Source organism: Salvelinus sp. IW2-2015, linkage group LG11, assembly GCF_002910315.2.
Source record: "Salvelinus sp. IW2-2015 linkage group LG11, ASM291031v2, whole genome shotgun sequence".
NCBI classification, from domain to species: Eukaryota; Metazoa; Chordata; class Actinopteri; order Salmoniformes; family Salmonidae; genus Salvelinus; species Salvelinus sp. IW2-2015.
In genome coordinates, this window is record NC_036851.1 from 2,329,465 (window position 1) to 2,354,228 (window position 24,764).

Consider the following 24,764-nt stretch of genomic DNA (forward strand, 5'->3'; position numbering starts at 1 on the left):
GATGTTGCTTCAATATATCCACATAATTTTCCATCCTCATGAGGCCATCTATTTTGTGAAGTGCACCAGTCCCTCCTGCAGCAAAGCACCCCCACAACATGATGCTGCCACCCCCGTGCTTCACAGTTGGGATGGTGTTCGTCGGCTTGCAAGCCTCCCCCTTTTTCCTCCAAACATAACGATTGTCATTATGACCAAACAGTTCTATTTTTGTTTCATCAGACCAGAGGACATTTCTCCAAAAAGTATGATCTTTGTCCCCATGTGCAGTTGCAAACCATAGTCTGGCTTTTTTATGCCGGTTTTGGAGCAGTGGCTTTTTCTTTGCTGAGTGGCCTTTCAGGTTATGTTGATATAGGACTCATTTTACTGTGGATATAGATACTTTTGTACCTGTTTCGTCCAGCATCTTCACAAGGTCCTTTGCTGTTGTTCTGGGATTGATTTGCACTTTTTGCACCAAAGTATGTTCATCTCTAGGAGACAGAACGCGTCTCCTTCCTGAGCGGTATGACGGCTGCGTGGTCCCATGGTGTTTATACTTGCGTACTATTGTTTGTACAGATGAACGTGGTACCTTCAGGCGTTTGGAAATTGCTCCCAAGAATGAACCAGACTTGTGGAGGTGTACATTTTTTTTCTGAGGTCTTGGCTGATTTCTTGGGATTTCCCCATGATGTCAAGCAAAGAGGCACTGAGTTTGAAGGTAGGCCTTGAAATACATCCACAGGTACACCTCCAATTGACTCAAATGTCGTCGATACACAGCTATTTTCTGGTTTCTTCAGAGATGTTCACTTGGGTTCAAGTCTGGGGTCTGGCTGGGCCACTGAAAGACATTCAGAGACTTGTCTTGAAGCCACTCCTGTGTTGTCTTGGCTCTGTGCTTAGGGTCGTTGTCCTGTTGGAAGGTGAACCTTCGCCCCAGAGGTCCTGAGCTCTTTGGAGCAGGTTTACATCAAGGATCGATCTGTACTTTGCGCCGTTCATCTCTCCCTAGATCCTGATTAGTCTCCCAGTCCCTGCCGCTGAAAAACATCCCCACAGGATGATGCTGCCACCACCATAATTCACCATAGGGATGGTGCCAGGTTTCCTCCATACGTGACGCTTGGCATTCAGGTCAAAGAGTTCAATCTTGGTTCTCATGGTCTGAGAGTCTTTAGGTACCTTTTGGCAAACTCGAAGTGGGCAGCCATGTGCCTTTTACTGAGGAGTGGCTTCCGTCTGGCCACTCTACCTAAAGGCCTGATTGGAAGGTTCTTACATCTCCACAGAGGAACTCTGGAGCTCTGTCAGAGTGACCGTCGGGTTCTTGGTCATCTCCCTGACCAAGGCCCTTCTCCCCCAATTGCTCAGTTTGGCCAGACAGCCAGCTCTAGGAAGAATCTTGGTGGTTCCAAACTTCTTCCATTTAAGAATGTTGGAGGCCACTGTGTTCTTGGGGACCTTCAATGCTGCAGACATTTTTGGTATCCTTCCCCAGATCTGTGCATCGACACAATCCTGTCTCGGAGCTCTACGGACAACTCCTTCGACCTCATGGTTTGTTTTTTGCTCTGACATGCACTGTCAACTGTGGGACCTTATATAGACAGGTGTGGGCCTTTCCAAATCATGTACAATCAATTGAATTTACCACAGATGGACTCCAATCAAGTTGTAGAAACATCAAGGATGATCAATGGAAACAGGATGCACCTGAGCTCAATTTTGAGTCTCGTAAATAAGGCATTTCTGTTTTTTATTTTTAATACATTTCTAAACATTTCGAAAAACCTGTTTTCACTTTGCATTTAGTGGGGTATTGTGTGCAGATTGCTGAGGATTTATTTTTATTTAATCCATTTTAGAATAAGGCTGTAATGTAACAAAATGTGGAAAAAGTCAAGGGGTCTGAAAACTTTCCGAAGGCACTGCTTGTATGTATGTATAGTGGCAAGAAAAAGTATGTGAACCCTTTGGAATTACCTGGATTGGTCATACAATTTGATCTGATCTTCATCTAAGTCTTAACAATAGACAAACACAGTCTGTTTAAACGAATAACACACAAACAATTACACGTTTTGTTTGTATGTCTTTATTGAACACGTTGTGTAAACATTCACAGTGCAGGGTGGGCAAAGTATGTGAACCCTTGGATTTAATAACTGGTTGACCCTCCTTTGGCAGCAATAACCTCATCCATATGTTTTCTGTAGTTGCGGATCATACCTGCACAACGGTCAGGAGGAATTTTGGACCATTCCTCTTTACAAAACTGTTTCATTTCAGCAATATTATTGGGATGTCTGGTGCGAACTGCTCTCTTGAGGTCATGCAACAGCATCTCAATCGGGTTGAGATCAGTACTGGGCCACTCCAGAAGGCGTATTTTCTTCTGTTAAAGCCATTCTGTTGTTGATTTACTTCTGTGTTTTGGGTCATTGTCCTGTTGCATCACCCAACTTCTGGGTGATGTCCTATTGAGCTTCAATTGGCAGACAGATAGCCTTACATTCTCCTGCAAAATGTCTTGATAAACTTGGGAAATCTGTCGATGATAGCAAGCTTTCCAGGCCCTGAGGCAGCAAAGCAGCCCCAAACCATGATGCTCCCTCCACCATACTTTACAGTTGAGATGAGATTTTGATGTTGGTGTGTTGTGTCTTTTTTCTCCACACATAGTGTTGTGTGTTCCTTCCTTCCAAACAACTCAACTTTAGTTTCATCTGTCCACAGAATATTTTGCCAGTAGCGCTGTGGAACATCCATGTGCACTTTTGCGAACTTCAGACGTGCAGCAATGTTTTTTTTGGACAGCAGCGGCTTCTTCTATGGTGTCCTACGATGAACATTATTCTTGTTTAGTGTTTTACATATAGTAGACTTGTCAACAGAGATGTAAGCATGTTCCAGATATTTCTGTAAGTCTTAAGCTGACACTCTAGGATTCTTCTTAACCTCAGTGAGCATTCAGCATTGTGCTCTTGCAGTCATCTTTGCAGGACGGCCACTCCTAGGGAGAGTAGCAACAGTGCTGAACTTTCTCCATTTATAGACAATTTGTTTTACCACATACTTTTTCCAACCTACACTGTGAATGTTTAAATTATGTATTCAATATAGACAAGAAAAATACAATAATTTGTGTGTTATTAGTTTAAGCACACTGTGTTTGTCTATTGTTGTCACTTAGATTAAGATCAAATCAAATTTCATGACCAATTTATGCAGAAATTCAGGTAATTCCAAAGGGTTCACATAATTTTTTCTTTTTTTTCTTTTATTACCCCTTTTTTCTCCCCAATTGGTAGTTTATACAGTCTTGTCTCATCGCTGCAACTCCCGTACGGACTCGGGAGAGGCGAAGGTCGAGAGCCATGCATCCTCCGAAACACAACCCAACCTAGCCGCACTGTTTCTTGACACAACGCACATCCAACCCAGAAGCCAGCCGCACCAATGTGTCAGAGGAAACACCTTGCGACCTGGTCAATGAGACAAGGCCAAACCCTCCCTAACCCAGACGACGCTAGGCCAACTGTGCGTCGCCCCATGGACCTCCCGGTCGCGGCTGGCTGCGACAGAGCCTGGGCTCGAACTCAGAATCACTGCGTCACCCGGGAGGTCCACATACTAGTTCTTGCCACTGTATGTATGTATGTAGCTATGTATGTATGTTTGTATCTTTTGTAGCATTATTTCTGTATGTTCATTCCCTTGCTTTCTCACTCACTCACTCAAATATTCATTCATCCGTCCATAATGCTCTCCCTGTACCTGAGCTCCTCTTTGCGTCGTATGATCATCTCCTCATCCAATCTGTGTATACAGGTCCCCTCAGACTTGATCTTTTCAAAGTGCTGCTTCACCTCCACTCGCCACTCCGCCTGCACCACAGACACAGCAACAGATCATGTGTTAGTTAAAACTCAGCAACACAGGCCATAGTGTCTCAGTCACAACAGTCAGACAGACAGCAGCATAGACATACCATGTGTCAATCAAATGTCAATCAAAACAACGGTCAAAACGAATCCATGTCACTGAGCATCTCAATCGTGCTCAGTAAACACAGTGAAAACATTCTGAAAGGACACCGTGGACATTTTCCTGACTGTGTATCATTCTGACCTGTCCCTCTAGCTGCTGTCTGTTTGTCTTGTCTTTTACAAGGACAGAAAGGTTTTAAAGAGAGAGAGATAGAGAGAGTAAGTGTGTGTGCTCGCGTGCATGTCAGTCTATCACGGTCCCTTCTGTGTGTGTGTGTAGCTCTTGTTATTAAGCTAATGCAGCCATCCCTCATTCCTCTATGTCCCTCCCTTCTCTCTGCCTCTCCTCCCTGCATTTCCTCCCCTCTTGCCTGCCTCTCCTCCCATCATCTCTGCTTCTGTCCCCTCCCTCCCAGACTCTCCTCCTCTCCCCTCCTCTCCCCTCCTTCCTGCCTCTCCTCTCCCCTACTCCCCGCCTCTCCTCCCCTACTCCTTGCTTTTCCTTCCATCCTCTCCTCCCTGTCTCTCCTCCCTGCCTCTTCTCCCTACCCCCCCTCCCCTTTTCTCACTGCCTTTCCTCCTCTCTCCTCCTCCCTGCCTCTTCTCCCCTGCGCCTCCTCTCCACCTCTCCTACCCGCCTCCCTGCTTCTCGTCCCCATTAAAACAATCGGGAATTAGCTATGGCATAAGGATTCAGACTCATTGATCTCCTCGATCTTTGACAAAAATAAGAGATAACATGACTAGCTAGAAAGCTAGCTAACTGTCAGTAACCTCCATTTGGATCCTATTAAATTACAAGAAGGGCTATGTCATAAACCCTCAAAGTGACAGAGTGGGGTGAAAATGGTAGCCATATTGGTCAGGGAAAATTCAAACCAGTCTAATTGGAATTAATGGCAGTAGAGGCATAATCCTGATTTTACTTATGCAGGAAAATCAAAGTAAGGCATGTGATATCCGAAATTGTGTAATAGAATTATTGTCAAGCTAAGATATAGTCATGTAATTATAAACACAGTTTCTACGGGTTTTATACACATTTTCTGTATAAAATAGCCTCTAAAATGTAGGACGATAAATGTCAAAGGTGTGTTTTATTGGAAAGCTGTGAGTGCTATTATATGATACAATATCAATACGTGTCACATTAACAACTTGTGTCAGCCATTGTATGGCTGTGAATTGACTGCATTGTTTGAATGGAATGTTGACATATTGGCAGTTAATTAGAACAATCAATTGAATAATTCCTGTCTGGCTAGCTAGCTAACAAACATAGAGTGTAGATATATTCTTCAAATTCATTATTTTACACAATATCTTATCACAGCACTGGCTAACCGTGGTTGGCCAACTCCCTGACCAAAATGGCTGCATCATAAGAAGGTTCATCCCCATTCTACATAGTATTCAATGTCCTAATTCTATGGTGCACAGCTAGCTGTCAGTGTCAGTGTCAGTGCCCTCCCCTCCCCGTTTGTTGTTGTTTCTCTCCACTCCAAGTGAAATTCACAACAACAATATGTGCACACCCCCAATTCAGGTATATCTATTAGTTGCCCCTGTCATTATTTGGTGGTAGAACTAAACTAAGCATTTCTGCTGTTAGACAGGATTTATATCGAAATAGGGGTGACATTACCCTCTGGTTTAAGGTTTATGACATAAGCCACTGGAGTGTAATAGTGTATCTCTATGGGTACAGTAGAGCAGTGGTTCCTAAACTGTGGGTTGGTGTATTACAACAAAAATAGTATTATTATTTAAATATACAGTGCATTCAGGAAAGTATTCAGACCCCTTGACTTTTTCCATATATTGTTACGTTACAGCCTTATTCTAAAACGTATTAAATAGATGTTTCCCCCCTCATCAATCTACACACAATACTTCATAATGACAAAGCAAAAACAGGGTTTTATACATTTTGGCAAATGGATTACATAAACAAAACTGAAATATCACATTTACATAAGTATTGAGACCCTTTGCTCAGTACTTTGTTGAAGCACCTTTGGCAGCGATTACAGCCTAGCAAGCTAGCCAACGTTAGCCAACAGCTTGACTGCTGATGTTAGGTCAGAACGCTCGGATCCACCCTACTCCTCTGGTTTGTAGAAATGTTAGCAAATGTATTAAAAATAAAAAGCATAAATACCTTATTTACATAAGTATTCAGACCCTTTGTCACGCCTTGACCTGAGATGTCTCTGTTTTATTTATATTTTGGTTAGGTCAGGGTGTGACTAGGGTGGGTACGTTAGTTTTTGTATTGTCTAGGGGTTTTGTATGTCTATGGTGTTTTGTATGTCTATGGTGGCCTGATATGGTTCCCAATCAGAGGCAGCTGTTTATCGTTGTCTCTGATTGGGGATCATATTTAGGTAGCCATTTYCCCTGTGRTGTTTGTGGGTTCTTGTTCTATGTTTAGTTGCCTGTCTGCACTATCCATATAGCTTCACGGTTCGTTTTGTTATTTTGTTAGTTTGTTCAGTGTTCATTCGTTAAAATAAATAAGAATGTACGCCTACCACGCTGCGCCTTGGTCTCCTCCTTACAACGGCCGTGACAGAAGAACCCACCACCAAAAGGACCAAGCAGCGTGTTCAGGAGGAATGACCTGGGAGGAGACATTGGACGGAGCAGGACCCTGGACGCAGGCTGGGGAGTATCGCCTTCCGAAGGAAAAAAGAGGCAGCAAAAGCGGAACGGCGATATTACGAAGAGAAATACCAACGAGGTAGGCCACAGAAACCCCAAGAAGATTTTGGGGGAGGCACATAGAGCCAGTCAGGGAGTCGGATGAGGAGTTCGACGCAAGATGGAGAGCGCTGCAGAGCAGGCGTGCTGGGGAGCGTGTGACTGGTAAGACATCGTGTTACACAGTGATGCGCACGGTGTCTCCAGTTTGCATTCATAGCCCGGTGCTCTCTATTTCCAGCTTTCGCACTTGCCGGCTCAAGTGAGCATCCAGCCAGGACGCATTATGCCAGCTATACGCTCTAGATCTCCAGTGCGCCTCCACAGTCCAGTACGTCCTGTGCCTCCTCTCCGCACTCGCCCTGAGGCGCATGTCCCCAGCCCGGTACCACCAGTTCCGGCACCACGCATCAGACCTCCAGTGCGCTTCCACAGTCCAGTACGCCTGTGCCCTCCCCGCACTCACCCTGAGGTGCGTGTCCTCAGCCCGGTACCACCAGTTCCGGCACCACGCATCAGGCCTCCAGTGCGCTTCCACAGTCCAGTACGGCCTGTGCCTCTTCCCCGCACTCGCCCTGAGGTGCGTGTCCTCAGCCCGGTACCACCAGTTCCGGCACCACGCATCAGACTTCCAGTGCGCTTCCATAGTCCAGAGCTTCCGGCGACAGTACCCAGTCCAGAGCTTCCGGCGACAGTACCCAGTCCAGAGCTTCCGGCGACAGTACCCAGTCCAGAGCTTCCGGCGACAGTACCCGATCCAGAGCTTCCGGCGATGTTTCACAGTCCGGAGTCTCGGGCGACGATCCCCAGTCCGGGGTCTCCGGCGACGGTCCCAGTCCGGGGTCTCCGGCGATGATCCGCTGTCCGGTTCTACAAAGGTGGAGGGAACAGGGTAAAGAGGGGGGGCTGCGTCCAGAACCGGAGCCGCCACCGAGGGTAGATGCCCACCCGGACCCTTCCCTATAGGTTCAGGTTTGCGGCCGGGAGTCCGCACCTTTGGGGGGGGGGGGGGGGGGGGGGGGGGGTACTGTCACGCCTGACCTGAGATATCTCTGTTTTCTTTATATTTTGGTTAGGTCGGGTGTGACTAGGGTGGGTACGTTAGTTTTTGTATTGTCTAGGGTTTTTGTATTGTCTAGGGTTTTTGTATGTCAAGGGTTGTTGTAGGTCTAGGGTTTTTGTATGTCTATGGTGGCCTGATATGGTTCCCAATCAGAGGCAGCTGTTTATCGTTGTCTCTGATTGGGGATCAATTTTAGGTAGCCATTTTCCCTGTGATGTTTGTGGGTTCTTGTTCTATGTTTAGTTGCCTGTCTGCACTATCCATATAGCTCACGGTTTCGTTTTGTTATTTTGTTAGTTTGTTCAGTGTTCATTCGTTAAAATAAATAAGAATGTACGCCTACCACGCTGCGCCTTGGTCTCCTCCTTACAACGGCCATGACACCCTTTGCTATGAGAATAATTGAGATCAGGTGAATCCTGTTTCCATTGACCATCCTTGATGTTTCTGCAGCTTGATTGAAGGTCCACGTGTGGTAAATTCAATTGATTGGACAAGATTTGGAAAGGCACACACCTGTCTATATAAGTTTTAACAGTTAACAGTGAATGTCAGAGCAAATACCAAGACATGAGGTCGAAAGTTTTGTCCGTAGAGCTCCGAGACAGGATTGTGTCGAGGCAGAGATCTGGGGAAGGGTAGTGAAAAATGACTGCAGCATTGAAGGACCCCATGAACACAGTGACCTCCATCATTCTTAAATGGAAGAAGTTTGGAATGACCAAGATCTTCCTAGAGCTGGCCGCCAGGCCAAACTGAGCAATCGGGGGAGAAGGGCCTTGGTCAGGGAGGTGACCAAGAACCCGATGGTCACTCTGACAGAGCTCTAGGGTTCCTCTGTGGAGATGGGATAATCTTCCAGAAGGACAACCATCTCTGCAGCACTACACCAATCAGGCCTTTAGGGTAGAGTGGCTAGACAGAAGCAACTCCTCAGTAAAGGCACATGACAGCCTGCTTGGAGTTTGCCAAAAGGCACCTAAAGTCTCTCAGACCACCAGATATAACTGCCGAACTGCAGTCAGGTCAAGACCCTGGTGAGGATGACAAGCACGCAGATGAGCTTCCCTGAGACGGTTTCTAACAGTTTGTGCAGAAATTCTTCAGTTGTGCAAACCAATAGTTTCATCAGCTGTCCGGTAGCTGGTCTCAGACGATCCCACAGGTGAAGAACCCGGATGTGGAGGTCCTGAGCTGGCGTGTTTACACGTGGTCTGCGGTTGTGAGTCCGGTTGCACTTCCTGCCAAAATGTCTAAAATGACATTGGAGGCAGCTTGTATCTGGTGGACATTCCTGCCGTCAGCATGTCAATTGCCCGCTCACTCAGACTTGTGACACTTCTGTGCATTGTGTCGTGTGACAAAACTTCATATTTTAGAGTGGCCTTTAATTGTCCCCAGCACAAAATTTGAGAGGAATACGCTTTTTGTGCTTATGGAACATTTCTGGGGGGAAAAAATTCAGCTCATGAAACATGGGACCAACACTTGACATGTTGCGTTTATATTTTTCTTCAGTATATTTTTCTTGTGACAGAAGCAAGAAGTATTAGCTGGTCGATTTTAGCTTTTGACACCATGTAGATGTGCATAAAGATAAACACACGTAACTTTACTTGCCGAAGTCTGGTGGTTTATTCACATACAGCTAGCTAGCATACAGCCAAATATGCTCCTTGTTCTATCTGTGATACAGCGGTACCAAAGACAGCACAGTATGAAGATAGGCAGAAACTGCTTCTCCAATAGAAATCCCTGATCACGCTTGTAGGCGTTGCCAGGCAATGTTGGCTAGGTAAGCTACAACACAGAAACATGCCTTCGGGTCTAACATTCACCTCGCACCGAACTGCGAATGTGCAGACTGTCAAATCAAAGGCACCCCTTCAATATAAAGTAGCTTTTGTCACTGTCACAAGGTTGGAGTAATAACATGTTCAACTATTTTAGACATTGGCTCAACTCTAGGTTGTACATTTAGATTTCAAGAAAATTAACAACCAAGGAAGAATTTTTCACTTCTCTCATTGACTTGTCAAACTCAAAACCCCGGCGTTGTCTGCTTGGTCTGTTTCGCAAGTGTAATAAGCACCTCTAACTTTAGAATCTCTGTGGCGGTACAGGTACATCCAGATACCTCCGAGTGACTGTGACCTACCCATGATGCTCTAGTGATGACCTAGGCAACAATAAACAAAAACACATTCCATATTTAGGCTAAGGCTAGTGTTCAAAAGATTAACCATAACACTGGCTATGGCTGGTTCTGGAGATGGTTTGTCATAAGCATTTAGGGAAAACTTTGCCATCTAATGTTATCTCTAAATGGGTGTTCTTGTGTCCACTGCCAGTGAAAATCTGTGCTGCAGAGAGGTAGAGGAAGCTTATGTTGCTGATTGCATTTCATTCTCAGTACATAGTCATCAATCATGCAAGGAAAAATGACTGAAAGACACAAAATGACATATAGTGGTTGTTATGAGCCCTTTGTTGTTCACACAAGAAACCTATTTTCAATGATATAGCTACCATCACATAACACAGATGAAAGGGTAAAGGGTTTATAATAATCTTTGAGCGAACTGTTCATGCACCTACACTACATAGTTATTCTACAAAAGAATAGCAATGGTTGTCCTGTAGCAGAAAGTGTATGCCATAGGATTAGGAATGTAATTTAATAGGATCTCTGTGGTGTATGTATGCACTTTACAGGTGATGGCAAAGTGCAAAAACGTGTTGGTGGCATGCTACTGACCACCCAGGTTTTGCCCTATATGCCTTAATATATGCCCTGCAGGCTGTATGCAATGCTTACAGGCAAGAACATGGGGACATGGATGCTGAAATAAGTGGGTAGGTAAATGCAAAGTATGCTATGTTGGCGCACAGGAAGGCTTCTAATTATAGGGAGACAGGACATCCCTTTAATAACTGAAATATCAATTAACCCCGAGTCAATCGGGAAATCTAACCCTGAGGAAAATAATAGTGGACTAGAATACACCTGTAGGCTTTCTGTAGATTGGAATAACTTTGAATCAATTTAAAAGTTTTCAATCAGATCAAGCATTAACCGGCGATAGCAGACACTCATACGTTTTGGCGGATGCTTTGTTGGTGTCAGAGGTGGAACTGCATTGGTCAAATCGGTGAGCAGCTGCTCTTGCGATCATTGTCACGAAGCCACACACGCCCTACTCCAGTCAGAAGTTCAGAATGAGAAAGTGTGGGCTATATAGAAATAATTACGCTCAAATAGAAAAATCATTAAAGGAAATTAGGATCTCTGATCCTAATCGAGGTGTAGAGCACATTTTATATTCCAGTGTTCGAACTTGTACACAAGGCTGCATGGGATTCTGTTAATGCGACTCGGAGCAGCCAATGGCAATGTCCACTTTAGGTATAATGCCGGGAGCCACTTGAGGATTTGACAGCTCTAACGCAGTTCTACCCTGACACCGTTAAAACAACTCTCTGCAGATGTTGGCTAAAGCGGATCTGGTTGAATCGAGCCCTTAGTTTGCAATTGTGATAACAGGTTCTGAAAGGTAGGCAAATCGTTGGCAGAAAGTTGCTGTGCATTAGTGTCATGGGTACCTAAGAACAAATGTCCACTTGGTAATCCCAGCGTGTGCAGACCAGGTTCCCCGATCCCACGTACACTGGCTTAAAACTAACCCCATTAGAATTATTTAGTGAGTCAAATTGTGTAAACATCTTTACTTTATTTGAAGGATATAACTATTTAAAAAAAACTGTATTTATTGCAATTACAACCACTGCCTCAGCCTCTGTCCATCTGGTCTCATGCAGCACAGCAGTCCTGTAAAACATATGACACAAATGTAGAGTTAGTTCATTGAAGTTATTGTAGGTGGAATCCTAACTTGAGATCTATGTAATTTAACTTTTGTACAAATCATGATGTGATGTCAGTAGAAGATTTATGGCAGAAATGATGTGTTGATATTACTCAGCCCATTATGTTATGGCTCCAAATCCAACATCAACAAATCTTAGTGATAGGATTCCGTGACTTACCTTCAGCATCCCGGAGTCGCCTCTTCACTGTTGACATTGAGACTGGTGTTTTGCAGGTACTATTTAATGAAGCTGCCAGTTGAGTACTTGTGAGGCGTCTGTTTCTCAAACTAGACACTCTAATGTACTTGTCCTCTTGCTCAGTTGGGCACCAGGGCCTCCCACTCCTCTTTCTATTCTGGTTAGAGCCAGAGTGCTCTGTTCTGTGAAGGGAGAAGTACACAGCGTTGTACGAGGTCTTCAGTTTCTTGGCAATTTCTCGCATGGTTGCCTTCATTTGGTGATGGTTGCCTTCATTTCTCAGAAGAAGAATAGACTGAGGAATTTCAGAAGAAAGTTCCTTGTTTCTAGCCATTTTGAGCCTGTAATCAAACCCCACAAATGCTGATGCTCCACATACTCAACTAGTCTAAAGGCCAGTTTTATTGCTTCTTTAATCAGAACAACAGTTTTCAGCTGTGCTAACATAATTGCAAAAGGGTTTTCTAATGATCAATTAGCCTTTTAAAATGATAAACTTGGATTAGCTAACACAACGTGCCATTGGAACACAGGACTGATGGTTGCTGATAATGGGCCTCTGTACGCCTATGTAGATATTCCATTAAAGAATCTGCCGTTTCCAGCTACAATAGTCATTTACAACATTAACAATGTCTACACTGTATTTCTGATCAATTTGATGTTATTTTAATGGACAAAAAATGTGCTTTTCTTTCAAAAACAACAAAATTTTTAAGTGACTCCAAACTTTTTAACGGTAATGTACCTTCCTTCACTATACTTGAATGAATGTGTAGACTACATTCTGGACGCCGTAATCCAGTGTAAGTCGGTAGGAACACATTAACTGGTGCAACTGCTGTCTCATCCCGTCTCAGGTCACCACACATTGCTGCTTCCTCGTAGCAGACGAGAAAGACAAAGGTAGATGTGAAGTGTGGTAAGCAGTTGAACAGTTATATCTGTCTGCCATGGCTGTATACAAACAGTTCTTATATCTATCATAGACCAATGTTTAACTTCTGGACAGATACTCAAGCATTCTCCAGAGAGGTGTTTGGACACGGCGTCACTCTTCTCTGGTTGGCCGTATTCGGAGCAGAGCGGGGCTAGGATAGTCACGCTTTCCGGCAGCTGTTAGTATGGCCCTGGATCTCCCACAACATCCTGGAACAGTAGCTCCAGGAGTATGTCGACGTAGCCTAGAAAAATAAATTACTTATACAGGCAATTACAAAATGTGAGTAATCACTGTTGCTTAAGCTAACCAACTGTGTGTCTGGAGGGGAATAACTTACCATACGTAGGTAAGTTATTAGGTTTCAAGACTTGGATGGAGTAGTCTCCTTTCTTCCACTTAGGGAACCGAATCTTGAACCTGGGTTCTCGGGCTGCGGTGGTTGCCTGAAGCCTGTCTGCAGTCTTGTTGTGGTGCATGGCTGCCAGAAGAAGTCTGTAAGAGAGCATGTCAGACAGGTGAGTGAACATCACAAGTATGTATAAACATTCAATTGATTTGTGCATACCTTCATAACATCCCAGGAAAGGAAAACACCGGATTATTTGAGGCAAACTTTAGGACCATGCAATGGTAGCCTATTTTGGAACATGTCTGGTACATGGGTCTGACTTTACCCACATCTTTCAGCAGGCTTTTCACATACCTTGGTGCCTGTTGAATAGAGTAGTTGTAACTCTGATAAACACAAAGGTACACAAATAGAGGGATCATCAACTTTCGCACATATTTGTTTTGGGCCACTCCTTGACCTCTGTGCCTGTAAGTAGTTGGTGCAGGCAGTTTGGGAAAAGGTAGTTGTCGGCATGACTGTGGACATTTTACATTTACAGTGTCTTGCAAAAGTATTCATTCCCCTTGAAGTTTTTCATATTTTAATGCATTACAACCTGTAATTTAAATGTATTTTTATTTGGATTTCATCTAATGGACATACACAAAAAAAGTAAAAATTGGTGAAGTGAAACGAAAAAAATAAGTGGTGCGTACATATGTATTCAACCCTTTGCTATGAAGCCCCAAAATAAGATCTGGTGCAGCCAATTACCTTCAGAAGTCACATAATTTGTTAAATAAAGTCCACCTGAGCGCAATCTAAGAATCACATGATCTGTCACATGATCTCAGTATATACAGTTGAAGTCGGAAGTTTACAAACGCCTTAGCCAAATACATTTAAACTCACTTTTTCACAATTCCTGACGTTTAATCCTAGTAAACATTGCCTTCCTTAGGTCAGTTAGGATTACCACTTTATTTTAAGAATGTGAAATGTCAGAATAATAGTAGAGAGAATTATTTAATTTCAGCTTTTATATCTTCAATCACATTCCCAGTGGGTCAGAAGTTTACATACACTCAATTAGTATTTGGTAGCATTGCCCTTAAATTGTTTAACTTGGGTCAAACATTTTGGGTAGCCTTCCACAAGCTTCCCACAATAAATTGGGTGAATTTTGGCCCATTCCTCCTGACAGAGCTGGTGTAAATGAGTCAGGTTTGTAGGCCTCAATTGCTCAGACACACTTTTTCAGTTCTGCCCACAAATTTTCGATAGGATTGAGGTCAGGGCTTTGTGATGGCCACTCTAATACCTTGAATTTGTTGTCCTTAAGCCATTTTGCCACAACTTTGGAAGCATGCGTGGGGTCATTGTCCATTTGGAAGACCCATTTGCGACCAAGCTTTAACTTCCTGACTGATGTCTTGATTTTGCTTCAATATAACCACACATTTTCCTGCCTCATGATGCCATCTATTTTGTGAAGTGCACCAGTCCCTCCTGCAGCAAAGAACCCCCACAACATGATGCTGCCACCCCCGAGCTTCACGATTGGGATGCTGTTCTTCAGCTTGCAAGCCTCCCCCTTTTTCCTCCAAACATAACGATGGTCATTATGGCCAAACAGTTCCATTTTTGTTTCATCTGACCAGAGGACATTTCTCCAAAAAGTACGATCTTTGTCCCCATGTCCAGTTGCAAACCGTAGTCTGGCTTTTTTATTGCGGTTTTGGAGCAGTGGCTTCTTCCTTGCCAAGCGGCCTTTCAGGTTTTGTCGACATAGGACTCATTTTACTGTGGATATAGATACTTTTGTACCTGTTTCCTCCAGCTTCTTCACAAGGTCCTTTGCTGTTGTTCTGGGATTGATTTGCACTTTTCACACCAAAGTACGTTCATCTCTAGGAGAGAGAACGCGTCTCTTTCCTGAGCGGTATGATGGCTGCGTGGTCCCATGGTGTTTATACTTGCGTACTATTGTTTGTACAGATGAACGTGGTACCTTCAGATATTTGAAAATTGCTCCCAAGGATGAACCAGACTTGTGGAGGTGTACAATTTTTTTCTGAGGTCTTGGCTAATTTCTTGGGATTTTCCCATGATGTCAAGCAAAGAGGCACTGAGTTTGAAGGTAGGCCTTGAAATACATCCTAAGGTACACCTCCAATTGACTAAAATGATGTCAATTAGCCTATCAGAAGCTTCTAAAGCCATGACATTTTCTGGAATTTTCCAAGCTGTTTAAAGACACAGTCAACTTAGTGTATGTAAAGTTCTGACCCACTGGAATTGTGATACAGTGAATTATAAAGTGAAATAATCTATCTGTAAACAATTGTTGGAAAAATTACTTGTGTCATGCACACAGTAGATGTCCTAACCGACTTGCCAAAACTATAGTTTTTTAACAAGAAATTTGATTAAAAATGAGTTTTAATGACTCTAACCTAAGTGTATGTAAACTTCCAAATTCAACTGTGTACACCTGTTCTGAAAGGCCACAGCATCTGCAACACCACTAAGCAAGGGGCACCACCAAGCAAGCGGCATCATGAAGACCAAGGAGCTCTCCAAACAGGTCAGACAAAGTTGTGGAGAAGTACAGATCAGGGTTGGGTTATAAAAAAATATCTGAAACTTTGAACATCCCACGGAGCACCATTAAATCCAATATTAAACAACAAACCTGCCAAGAGAGGGCCGCCCACCAAAACTCACGGACCAGGCAAGGAGGGTATTAATCAGAGAGGCAACAAAGAGACCAAAGATAACCCTGAAGGAGCTGCAATGCTCCACAGCGGAGATTGGAGTATCTGTCCATAGGACTACTTTAAGCCTGCAGAGCTGGGCTTTACGGAAGAGTGGCCAGAAAAAAGCCATTGCTTAAAGACAAAAATAAGTAAAAACGTTTGGTGTTCGCCAAAAGGCATGTGGGAGACTCCCCAAATATATGGAAGAAAGTACTCTGGTCAGATGAGACTATAATTTAGATTTTTGGCCATCAAGGAAAACGCTATGTCTGGTGCAAACCCAACACCTCTCATCACCCCGAGAATACCATCCCCACAGTGAAGCATGGTGGTGGCAGCATCATGCTGTGGGGGTGTTTTTCATCAGCAGGGACTGGAAAACTGGTCAGAATTGAAGGAATGATGGATGCGCTAAAAACAGGGAAATTCTTGAGGGAAACTTGTTTTAGTCTTCTAGAGATTTGAGACGGAGGTTCACCTTCCAGCAGGACAATGACCTTCAGGATACTGCTAAAGTAACACTTGAGTGGTTTAAGGGGAAACGTTTAAATGAATGGCCTAGTCAAAGCCCAGCCCTCAATCCAATTGAGAATCTGTTGTATGACTTAAAGATTGCTGTACACCAGCGGAACCCATCCAACTTGAAGGAGCTGAAGCAGTTTTGCCTTGAAGAATGGGCAAAAACCCAGTGGCTAGATGTGCCAAGCTTATAGAGACATACCCCAAGATACTTGCAGCTGTAATTGCTGCAAAAGGTGGCTCTACAAAGTATTGACTTTGAGGGGGTGAATAGTTATGCACGCTCAAGTTCTGTTTGTCTTGTTTCTTGTTTGTTTCACAATGAAAAATATGTTGAATCTTCAAAGTGGTAGGCATGTTGTGTAAATCAAATGATACAAACCCCCCAAAAATCTATTTTAATTCCAGGTTGTAAGGCTACAAAATAGGAAAAATGCCAAGGGGGTTGAATACTTTCGCAAGCCACTGTACATTTCAGTCATTTAGCAGACACTCTTATTCAGAGCGACTTACAGTAGTGAGTGTATACATATTTGAACTGGTCCTCTGTGGGAATCGAACCCACAACACTGTCGTTGCAAGTACCATGCTCTGCCAACTGAGCCACAATGCTCTCCTGGACATGGTTAGCTACCGATGTCCACTGCCACAATTTCCTAACCAGTACAGGTGGTTGATTATGGACCTCCCCCAGCACCTCACCACATCAGTTTCTCTCCTTCCCAAGAGCATTCTCTCATTCTTCTCTGCAGATCCTCTCAAGGTCGGTCAGATTGGACGGGGAGTGTCGCTGCACAGCTATTTTCAGGTCTCTCCAGAGATGTTCGATCGAGTTCAAGTCCGGGCTTTAGCTGGGCCACTCCTGTACATTCAGAGACTTGTCCTGAATCCACTGCTGCGTCGTTTTGGCTGTGTGCTTAGGGTTGTTGTCCTGTTGGAAGGTGAACCTTCGCCACATTCTGACGTCCTGAGTACTTTTCATCAAGGATCTCTCTGTACTTTGCGCCGTTCATCTTTTCCTCGATCCTGACTAGTCTCCCAGGCCCTGCCGCTGAAAAACATCCCCACAGCATGATGCTGCCACCACCATGATTCACTGTAGGGGTGGTGCCAGGTTTCCTCCAGACGTGATGCTTGGCATTCATGCCAAAGAGTTCAATCTTGGTTTCATCAGGTCAGAGAATCTTGTTTCTCATGGTCTGAGAGTCCTTTAGGTGCCTTTTGGCAAACTCCAAGCAAGCTGCCATATGCCTTTTACTGAGGAGTGGCATCCGTCTGGCCACTCTACCATAAAAGCCTGATTGGTGGAGTGCTGCAGAGATGGTTGTCCTTCTGGGAGGTTCTCCCATCTCCACAGAGGAACTCTGGAGCTCTGTCAGAGTGACCATCGGGTTCTTGGTCACCTCCCTGACCAAGGCCCTTCTCCCCATATTGCTTAGTTTGGTCGGGCGGCTAGCTCTAGGAAGAGTCTTGGTGGTTCCAAACTTCTTCCATTTAAGAACGATGGACGCCACTGTGTTCTTCGGGACCTTCAATGCTGCAGACATTTTCTGGTGTCCTTTCTCAGATCTGTGCCTCAACACAATCCTGTCTCGGAGTTCAATTGACAATTCCTTCAACCTCATGGCTTGGTTTTTGCTCTGACATGCACTGTCACTGTGGGACCTTATATAGACAGGTGTGCCTTTCCAAATCATGTCCAATCAATTGAATTTACCACAGGTGGATACCAAACAAGTTGTAGAAACATCTCAAGGATGATCAATAGAAACAGGATGCACCTGAGCTCAATTTCGAGTCTCATAACAAAATAAGGTATTTCTGTTTTTTATTTTTAATAAATGTGTAAAATTGACTAAAAACCTGATGTCACTTTGACATTATTGGGTATTGTGTGTAGATTGATGAGGATTTTTTAAAAATATATATATTTTAGAATAAGGCTGTAATGTAACAAAATGTGGGATAAGGAAAAGGGTCTGAATACTTTCCGAATACACTGTATGGCTGACTCTTCCACGTCTTGATGTGGTCGCAGTGAGGGCATATCTGGACAATGGAGATCAGTATGCCTTTGAACCGCTGCAAACCAGACAGGAGTGGAAAAGCTGCAGCACACAGTCGTCGTACACAATGTAATTCCTCAACATGTGAACAGGTGTGTTAAGGACTCTGTAATTGCCGGTATGAGGTACACTTTTTTTCACTGTCTACATTAGTCTACAACACATTTAGTCATAAAATAACATTACAAGCTCACTACAGTGTCATCTTACAGTTCGCCATCGCAGATGGTGTTTGTGTCGTCATCAGGGTGACAACTGGAGTCATCGTTGGAATAGTCCAAGGAGCTGAGGACTGCAAGGAGCTGAGGTTTCAGGCATGCGCACCAGTGTTGCTGTATTTGAAGACACGCTCTTGTGTTTTGGCTGGAACTGGGCGGCTGTAGATTATGCAGAAAGACAACTGATGTTTTGGCGTCTCTGTGATACTCCTATCATGGCGTACCATCCACATGCAACTCTTTGTTGTGATAAACAGGCAAAATGACACGTTTGATAATCTAGTGAACTGTAGGCTACATAAAGTAGGCAGTCATTATCTCATTCCCATTGGCAAGTCCAGTCAAACTGTCTGCCCCCAAACCCCTTCCCCACCCAAGTGCAGCCTGTCCCTCTCACACTCTCCGCAGCTCCTCTGAACCTTACCTCAGATAGCGATTTGTATTGGTATTGTTTCTTAGAGATGCTTCTCAATTGAGCTGCGGATTTACCCAGTAAGCCTGTATTTGAAGTCATCTGAATGTCAACTATGTCATTAGCAACAGTAACATGAGGTAACATTACATCTGAATAGGTGGGGAGAGGCAAAGGGAATAGCCAAGCCAACTAGCTAATTATTCTTGTTGATTGTGTTATTATGAGCACCACTGTAGGTTCTACTTGAGCGTCATAAACTCGACCTTGCTCCTCCTTTGTGGGGATGCTAGAAATTACAAGCCTGTGGCGGGTCTGTCTGGGAGCAATCTCTCTTCTGCTAGAAACCCGTAAATATATGTACATTGTAACCTAGAAAGTTTTGGATACATTTTGTCCTGAACCAAATAGTTTGGTGGCTAGCTAGCTATCTTGAACTGACCTCACTTCATTCGGATGTTTTGATATCATACATTTATCACAGCTAAGCTAACGTCGTTAGCTAGCTAGTTTATTGCATAAGCATTTCATGTAATGATGTAGCTAACTATTGTAGAAGGGGCACGTTTATAATTTACATTTGATCAGATAACTAGCTAGCTGAGAAGCTCTCTTTTACTTACAGTCTCGCCGTCCGGGTAGATGGTTGGAAAAGCATCTTCATTGAGTCAAAGCCTCATTTGAAAGCCCAGCTCCACCGGCAAGTAATTAAAAAAGGACTCCCGGGTGATATACACATTGCAGACTGACACACGTACAGTTTCTTACGACTCTTCAAAGCTGAGGAAAGTCATCCACTGGCAGTAAACATGAGGATGGAGACATCGAGAGGGCAACTCATACAAACTCCAGTCTTTGATGTTTCAACCAGCAACCCTGCACGCACCGTACCCGCGGGGCATTGCACAAATGGACAGACAGACACACGTATAAAGCTACAAAAAGACAAAGAGATACAGAAGTGAGACAGATAAACTTGGACAAAGCTACAAACAGACAAATGGATTTAGACAAATAGACAGATTGATATATAGATATAGAGTGCAAAGTAGCGGTTTAAAACAGCAGCAATAGCAAGTGGACGTCGAAAGGATGTTTGGCTCAGTCGCGAAGAGGAATAACTTTGCATGTGTTTCTAATAAATATTTAAAAAATTCAGGCCATGCTTGTGAGTGGTAACATTTAAATAAAACCCAGCCCTGAACCAAAACGTAGGCAAAAAATTATTTGTACTTCATCTCATAGGAAAACACAACATTGAGTGGGCAGTTCGGATTTGTCACTTCAAGCCCAAATATATCATATGTTGACTAAAAGGGTGACTTATTGATTTAAATCGTGCAACATCATGTGTAAGCTCTGGCCATTGTCTTTCAGCTCTAAAAATTGGATTTCTACTCGCATGGGCATTTTAAAGAATTAATAAGTTGTTTCAGAACTTGAATTACTTGCCAATACAACTACATGAATCTAGAAAATAAGTTTTGTGGGTCAGAGTGCAGTATTTATTTAGTAAAGTGCCTTCGGAAAATATTCAGACCCATTGACTTTTTCCACATTTTGTTAGGTTGCAGCCTTATTCTAAAATTGATTAAATAGTTTGTTTTCATCAATCTACACACAATAACCCATAACGACAAAGCAAAAACAGTATTTTAGAAATGTTTGCTACTTTATTACAAATAAAAAACTTAAATCACATTTACATAAGTATTCAGACCCTTTACTCAGTACTTCGTTGAAGCACCTTTGGCAGGGATTACAGCCTCGAGTCTTCTTAGGTATGACACTCAAGCTTGGCACATTCCCATTCTTCTCTGCAGATCCTCTCAAGCTTTGTCAGGTTGGATGGGGAGTGTTGCTGCACAGCTATTTTCTGGTCTCTCCAGAGATGTTCGATCGAGTTCAAGTCCGGGCTCTGGCTGGGCCACTCAAGGACATTCAGAGACTTGTCCCGAAGCCACTCCTGCGTCGTTTTGGCTGTGTGCTTAGGGCCGTTGTCCTGTTGGAAGGTGAAACTTAGCCCCAGTCTGAGGTTCTAAGCGCTCTGGAGCAGATTTTCATTAAGGATCTCTACACTTTGCTCCGTTCATATTTGCCTTGATCCTGACTAGTCTCCCAGTCCCTGACGCTGAAAAACATCCCCACAGCATGATGCTGCCACCACCATGATTCACTGTAGGGGTGGTGCCAGGTTTCCTCCAGACGTGATGCTTGGCATTCATGCCTAAAGAGTTCAATCTTGGTTTATCAAACCAGAGAATTGTGTTTCTGAGAGTCCTTTAGGTACCTTTTGGCAAACTCCAAGCGGGCTGTCATGTGCCTTTTCCTGAGGAGTGGCTTCAATTTGCCCACTCCACCATAAAGGTCTGATTGGTGGAGTGCTGCAGAGATGGCCTTACTTCTGGAAGGCTCTCCCATCTTGACAGAGAAACTTTGGAGCTCTGTCAGAGTGACCATCGGGTTCTTGGTCACCTCCCTGACCAAGGCCCTTCTCCCCCGATTGCTCAGTTTGGCTAGGCGGCCAGCTCTAGGAAGAGTCTTAGTGGTTCCAAACTTCTTCCATTTAAGAATGATGGAGGCCACTGTGTTCTTGGGGACCTTCAATGCTGCAGAAACATCTGGGCCTCGACACAATCCTGTCTTGTAGCTCTAAGGACAATTCCTTCGACTTCATGGCTTGGTTTTTGCTCTGAGATGCACTGTCAACTGTGGGACCATATATAGACAGGTGTGTGCCTTTCCAAATCATGTCCAATCAATTGAATTTACCACAGGTGGACTCCAATCAAGTTGTAGAAACATCTCAAGGATGATCAATGGAAACAGGATGCACCTGAGCTCAATTTCGAGTCTCATAGCAAAAGGTTTGAATAGTTACGCAAATAAGGTATTTTATGTTTTTTATTTTTACATTTGCAAAAATGTCTAAAAACCTGTTTTCGCTTTGTCGTTATGGGGTATTGTGTGTAGATTGCTGGGGATTTTTTAAATGTTTATCAATTTTAGAATAAGGCTGTAACAAAATGTGGAAAAAGTCAATGGGTCCGAATACATTCCGAAGGCACAAAAGTTTGCTAGCAAGTCTTTCACATTGGCTTTGGCCAGGGCCTCCCCGGCCAAGTCCAGGGGGTTGCCTAGCAGCACTTTCCTCTAACAGCTATCACGACAGCTCAAATGGCTTTGAAAAAATACAATTTCAGATAATAGTGAAACATGTCTAACAAAATAATTATATTATGGAATTCACTAATCATAAACTATTGACATATAATGGAAATGTGGGTACATTTGTGGACAAAATTCGAAATTACTCAACTGTACAATGAAAGTTTAATTTCTAAATGGCCGTCCTGTAGTAATGTTGCCGGCATGCAAATGTCCATTCTAGTGTTATTTTAAGTACGTCTCTTGTGGGGTCAGGGTTAGAGAGCAGTAATCTACTGTACTCTACTGGGCTCTACTTTACCTGAGATTTGAAGTATGTCTCCTGTGGGGTAGACAGCAGGTCAGCTGAAGCGATATCCAGATGTAGGAGGATCTGACGGAAAGAAGGTCTGTTCCTGGGCTTACAGCTCCTGGGAGCAGGAAAAACAACAACATTAGAACATGTCTACTTCTACCTTTTAAAGGGTAACTCTCAACTCCAATTTCAGCCTTTGTCCAACCCCTTCAAAAAAATAAAATGCATTCAGGTGAGAAGTTGTGGGTGGGGAGAATTGCTCATAAATACTAATTTTGGGGGTGGGTAAATGTAGTTATACCTGATCCCAACAATTTCTCACTAGCATACTTACCAGAAGTCCACTGGCATGCTCAGATAATAAAATGGTGTGCATCGCAAGTAAATATGGCTCTGGATAGTTCTCTCACAGTGGTAATATGCCGAGTTCCTGACATTAATTGCCACCTGCCAGTTCGAATCCCCCATGCAGTTAAAACATTTTTTATTGTGGTCTCGGTATTGTTTTGGGAAGAAAAGTGCTATCGTCACTGTGAAAATGAAGATTAGGCGCTCATTTCAATCCAACCCGCATTGCAGTATTTACGCAGTAGCTTTTATCCCAATGATCAAATTACTCACAGATTGGTCTTGGGTACTGTATAACAACCTACAACTACTACCACCCATCTCACAGGTATGCTTTCACTTTCAGAATTAGATGTGTGTAGGCATCGGAGGAATATTATAAATGAAATATTTAAAAAGCAGGTAGCTTGCGATCGACTTGTTGGAGACCACAGACGTAGAGGTGCCTCTACATCAGCATTTCAATAGTAGAGTTGAACCGCTGTGGGCAAAAAGAGCTAGATTGACAACTAAAAGACCAAAAAAAGTATGTGGACACCTGCTCGTCGAACATCTCATTCCAAAATCATGGGCATTAATTTGKAGTTGGTCCCCCCTTTGCTGCTATAACAGCCTCCACTCTTCTGGGAAGGCTTTCCACTAGATGTTGCAACATTGCTGCAGGGACTTGTTTCCATTCAGCCACAAGAGCATTAGTGAGGTCGGGCACTGATGTTGGGTGATTAGGCCTGGCTCGCAGTTGGCGTTCCAATTCATCCCAAAGGTCAGGGCTCCGTGCAGGCCAGTCAAGTTCTTACACACCGATCTCGACAAACCATTTCTGTATGGACCTCGCTTGATGCACAGGGGCATTGTCATGCTGAAACAGGAAAGGGCCTTCCCCAAACTGTTGCCAAAAAGTAGGAAGCTCAGAATCGTCTAGAATCTCATTGTATGCTGTAGCGTTAAGATTTTCCATTACTGGAACTAAGGGGCCTAGCCCGAACCATGATAAGCAGCCCCMGACCATTATTTATCCCCCACCAAACTTTACAGTTGGCACTTTGCATTGGGGAAGGTAGTGTTCTCTGCCAGATGGCGTGTTTCATCACTCCAGAGAACACGTTTCCACTGCTCCAGAGTCCAATGGCTACGAGCTTTACACCACTCCAGCCAACTCTTGGCCTTGTGCATGGTGATCTTAGGCTTGTGTGCGGCTGCTCTGCCATGTAAACCCATTTCATGAAGCTCCCGACGAACAGGTATTGTGCTGACGTTGCTTCCACAGGCAGTTTGGAACTCGGTAGTGAGTGTTGCAACCGAGGACAGATGATTTTTAAAGTGCTACATGTTTCAGCACTCGACGGTCCCGTTCTGTGAGCTTGTGTGGCCTACCACTTCGCGGCTGAGCCGTTGCTGCTCCTAGCCGTTTCCATTTCCCAATAACAGCACTTATAGTTGACCGGGGCAGCTGTAGCAGGGCAGAAATTTGATGAACTGACTTGTTGGAAAGGTGTCATCCTATGACGATGCCATGTTGAAAGTCACTGAGCTCTTCAGTAAGGGCCATTCTGCTACCAGTGTTTGTCTATGGAAATTGCATGGCTGTGTGCTCGATTTTATACACAACAGGTGTGGCTGAAATAGCCGAATACACTCATTTGAAATGGTGTCCACCTACTTTTGGCCATGTAGTGTATATCACTTTTGCAATGAACTGTCACAATGAAGACCAGAATTGATGTGTTTTACTATATATATATAAGCCTAAAAAAATGTGGTTTTCGAAGAAAATACGTTTTTTTCATGAAAGCTGCTCTTGTAGCTCTTGTTTATCTCCTCCTCAGTTACTGCCATGTTTATGGCCTTTCCTCCACGCCTCCCTTCATCCATCTGTCCATTTCTCTACCTCCCA

The 24,764-nt window shown here is 43.8% G+C and overlaps 1 protein-coding gene and 1 long non-coding RNA gene across 4 annotated transcripts in view; both read right to left on the reverse strand.

Moving 5' to 3' along the window:
- LOC111969658 (mitogen-activated protein kinase kinase kinase 12-like) overlaps nucleotides 1–24,764 on the reverse strand; it is an 80,162-nt gene that overhangs the window by 10,493 nt on the left and 44,905 nt on the right. For all 3 annotated transcript variants that reach the window (XM_023995817.2, XM_023995814.2, XM_023995816.2), the window contains 2 exons: nucleotides 22,529–22,637; nucleotides 3,766–3,875 (listed from right to left, as the gene is read on the reverse strand). In XM_023995817.2, coding sequence (XP_023851585.1) covers nucleotides 3,766–3,875; nucleotides 22,529–22,637 — 219 coding nt within the window. The remainder of the gene's footprint in view (nucleotides 1–3,765; nucleotides 3,876–22,528; nucleotides 22,638–24,764) is intronic.
- On the reverse strand, nucleotides 11,487–21,998 carry LOC139028352 (uncharacterized). Its single transcript, XR_011480540.1, has 6 exons — nucleotides 19,683–21,998; nucleotides 18,640–18,806; nucleotides 13,092–13,246; nucleotides 12,560–12,995; nucleotides 11,791–11,993; nucleotides 11,487–11,572 (listed from the first exon to the last, which is right to left on the reverse strand). It is a non-coding gene; the product is annotated as an uncharacterized lncRNA (long non-coding RNA).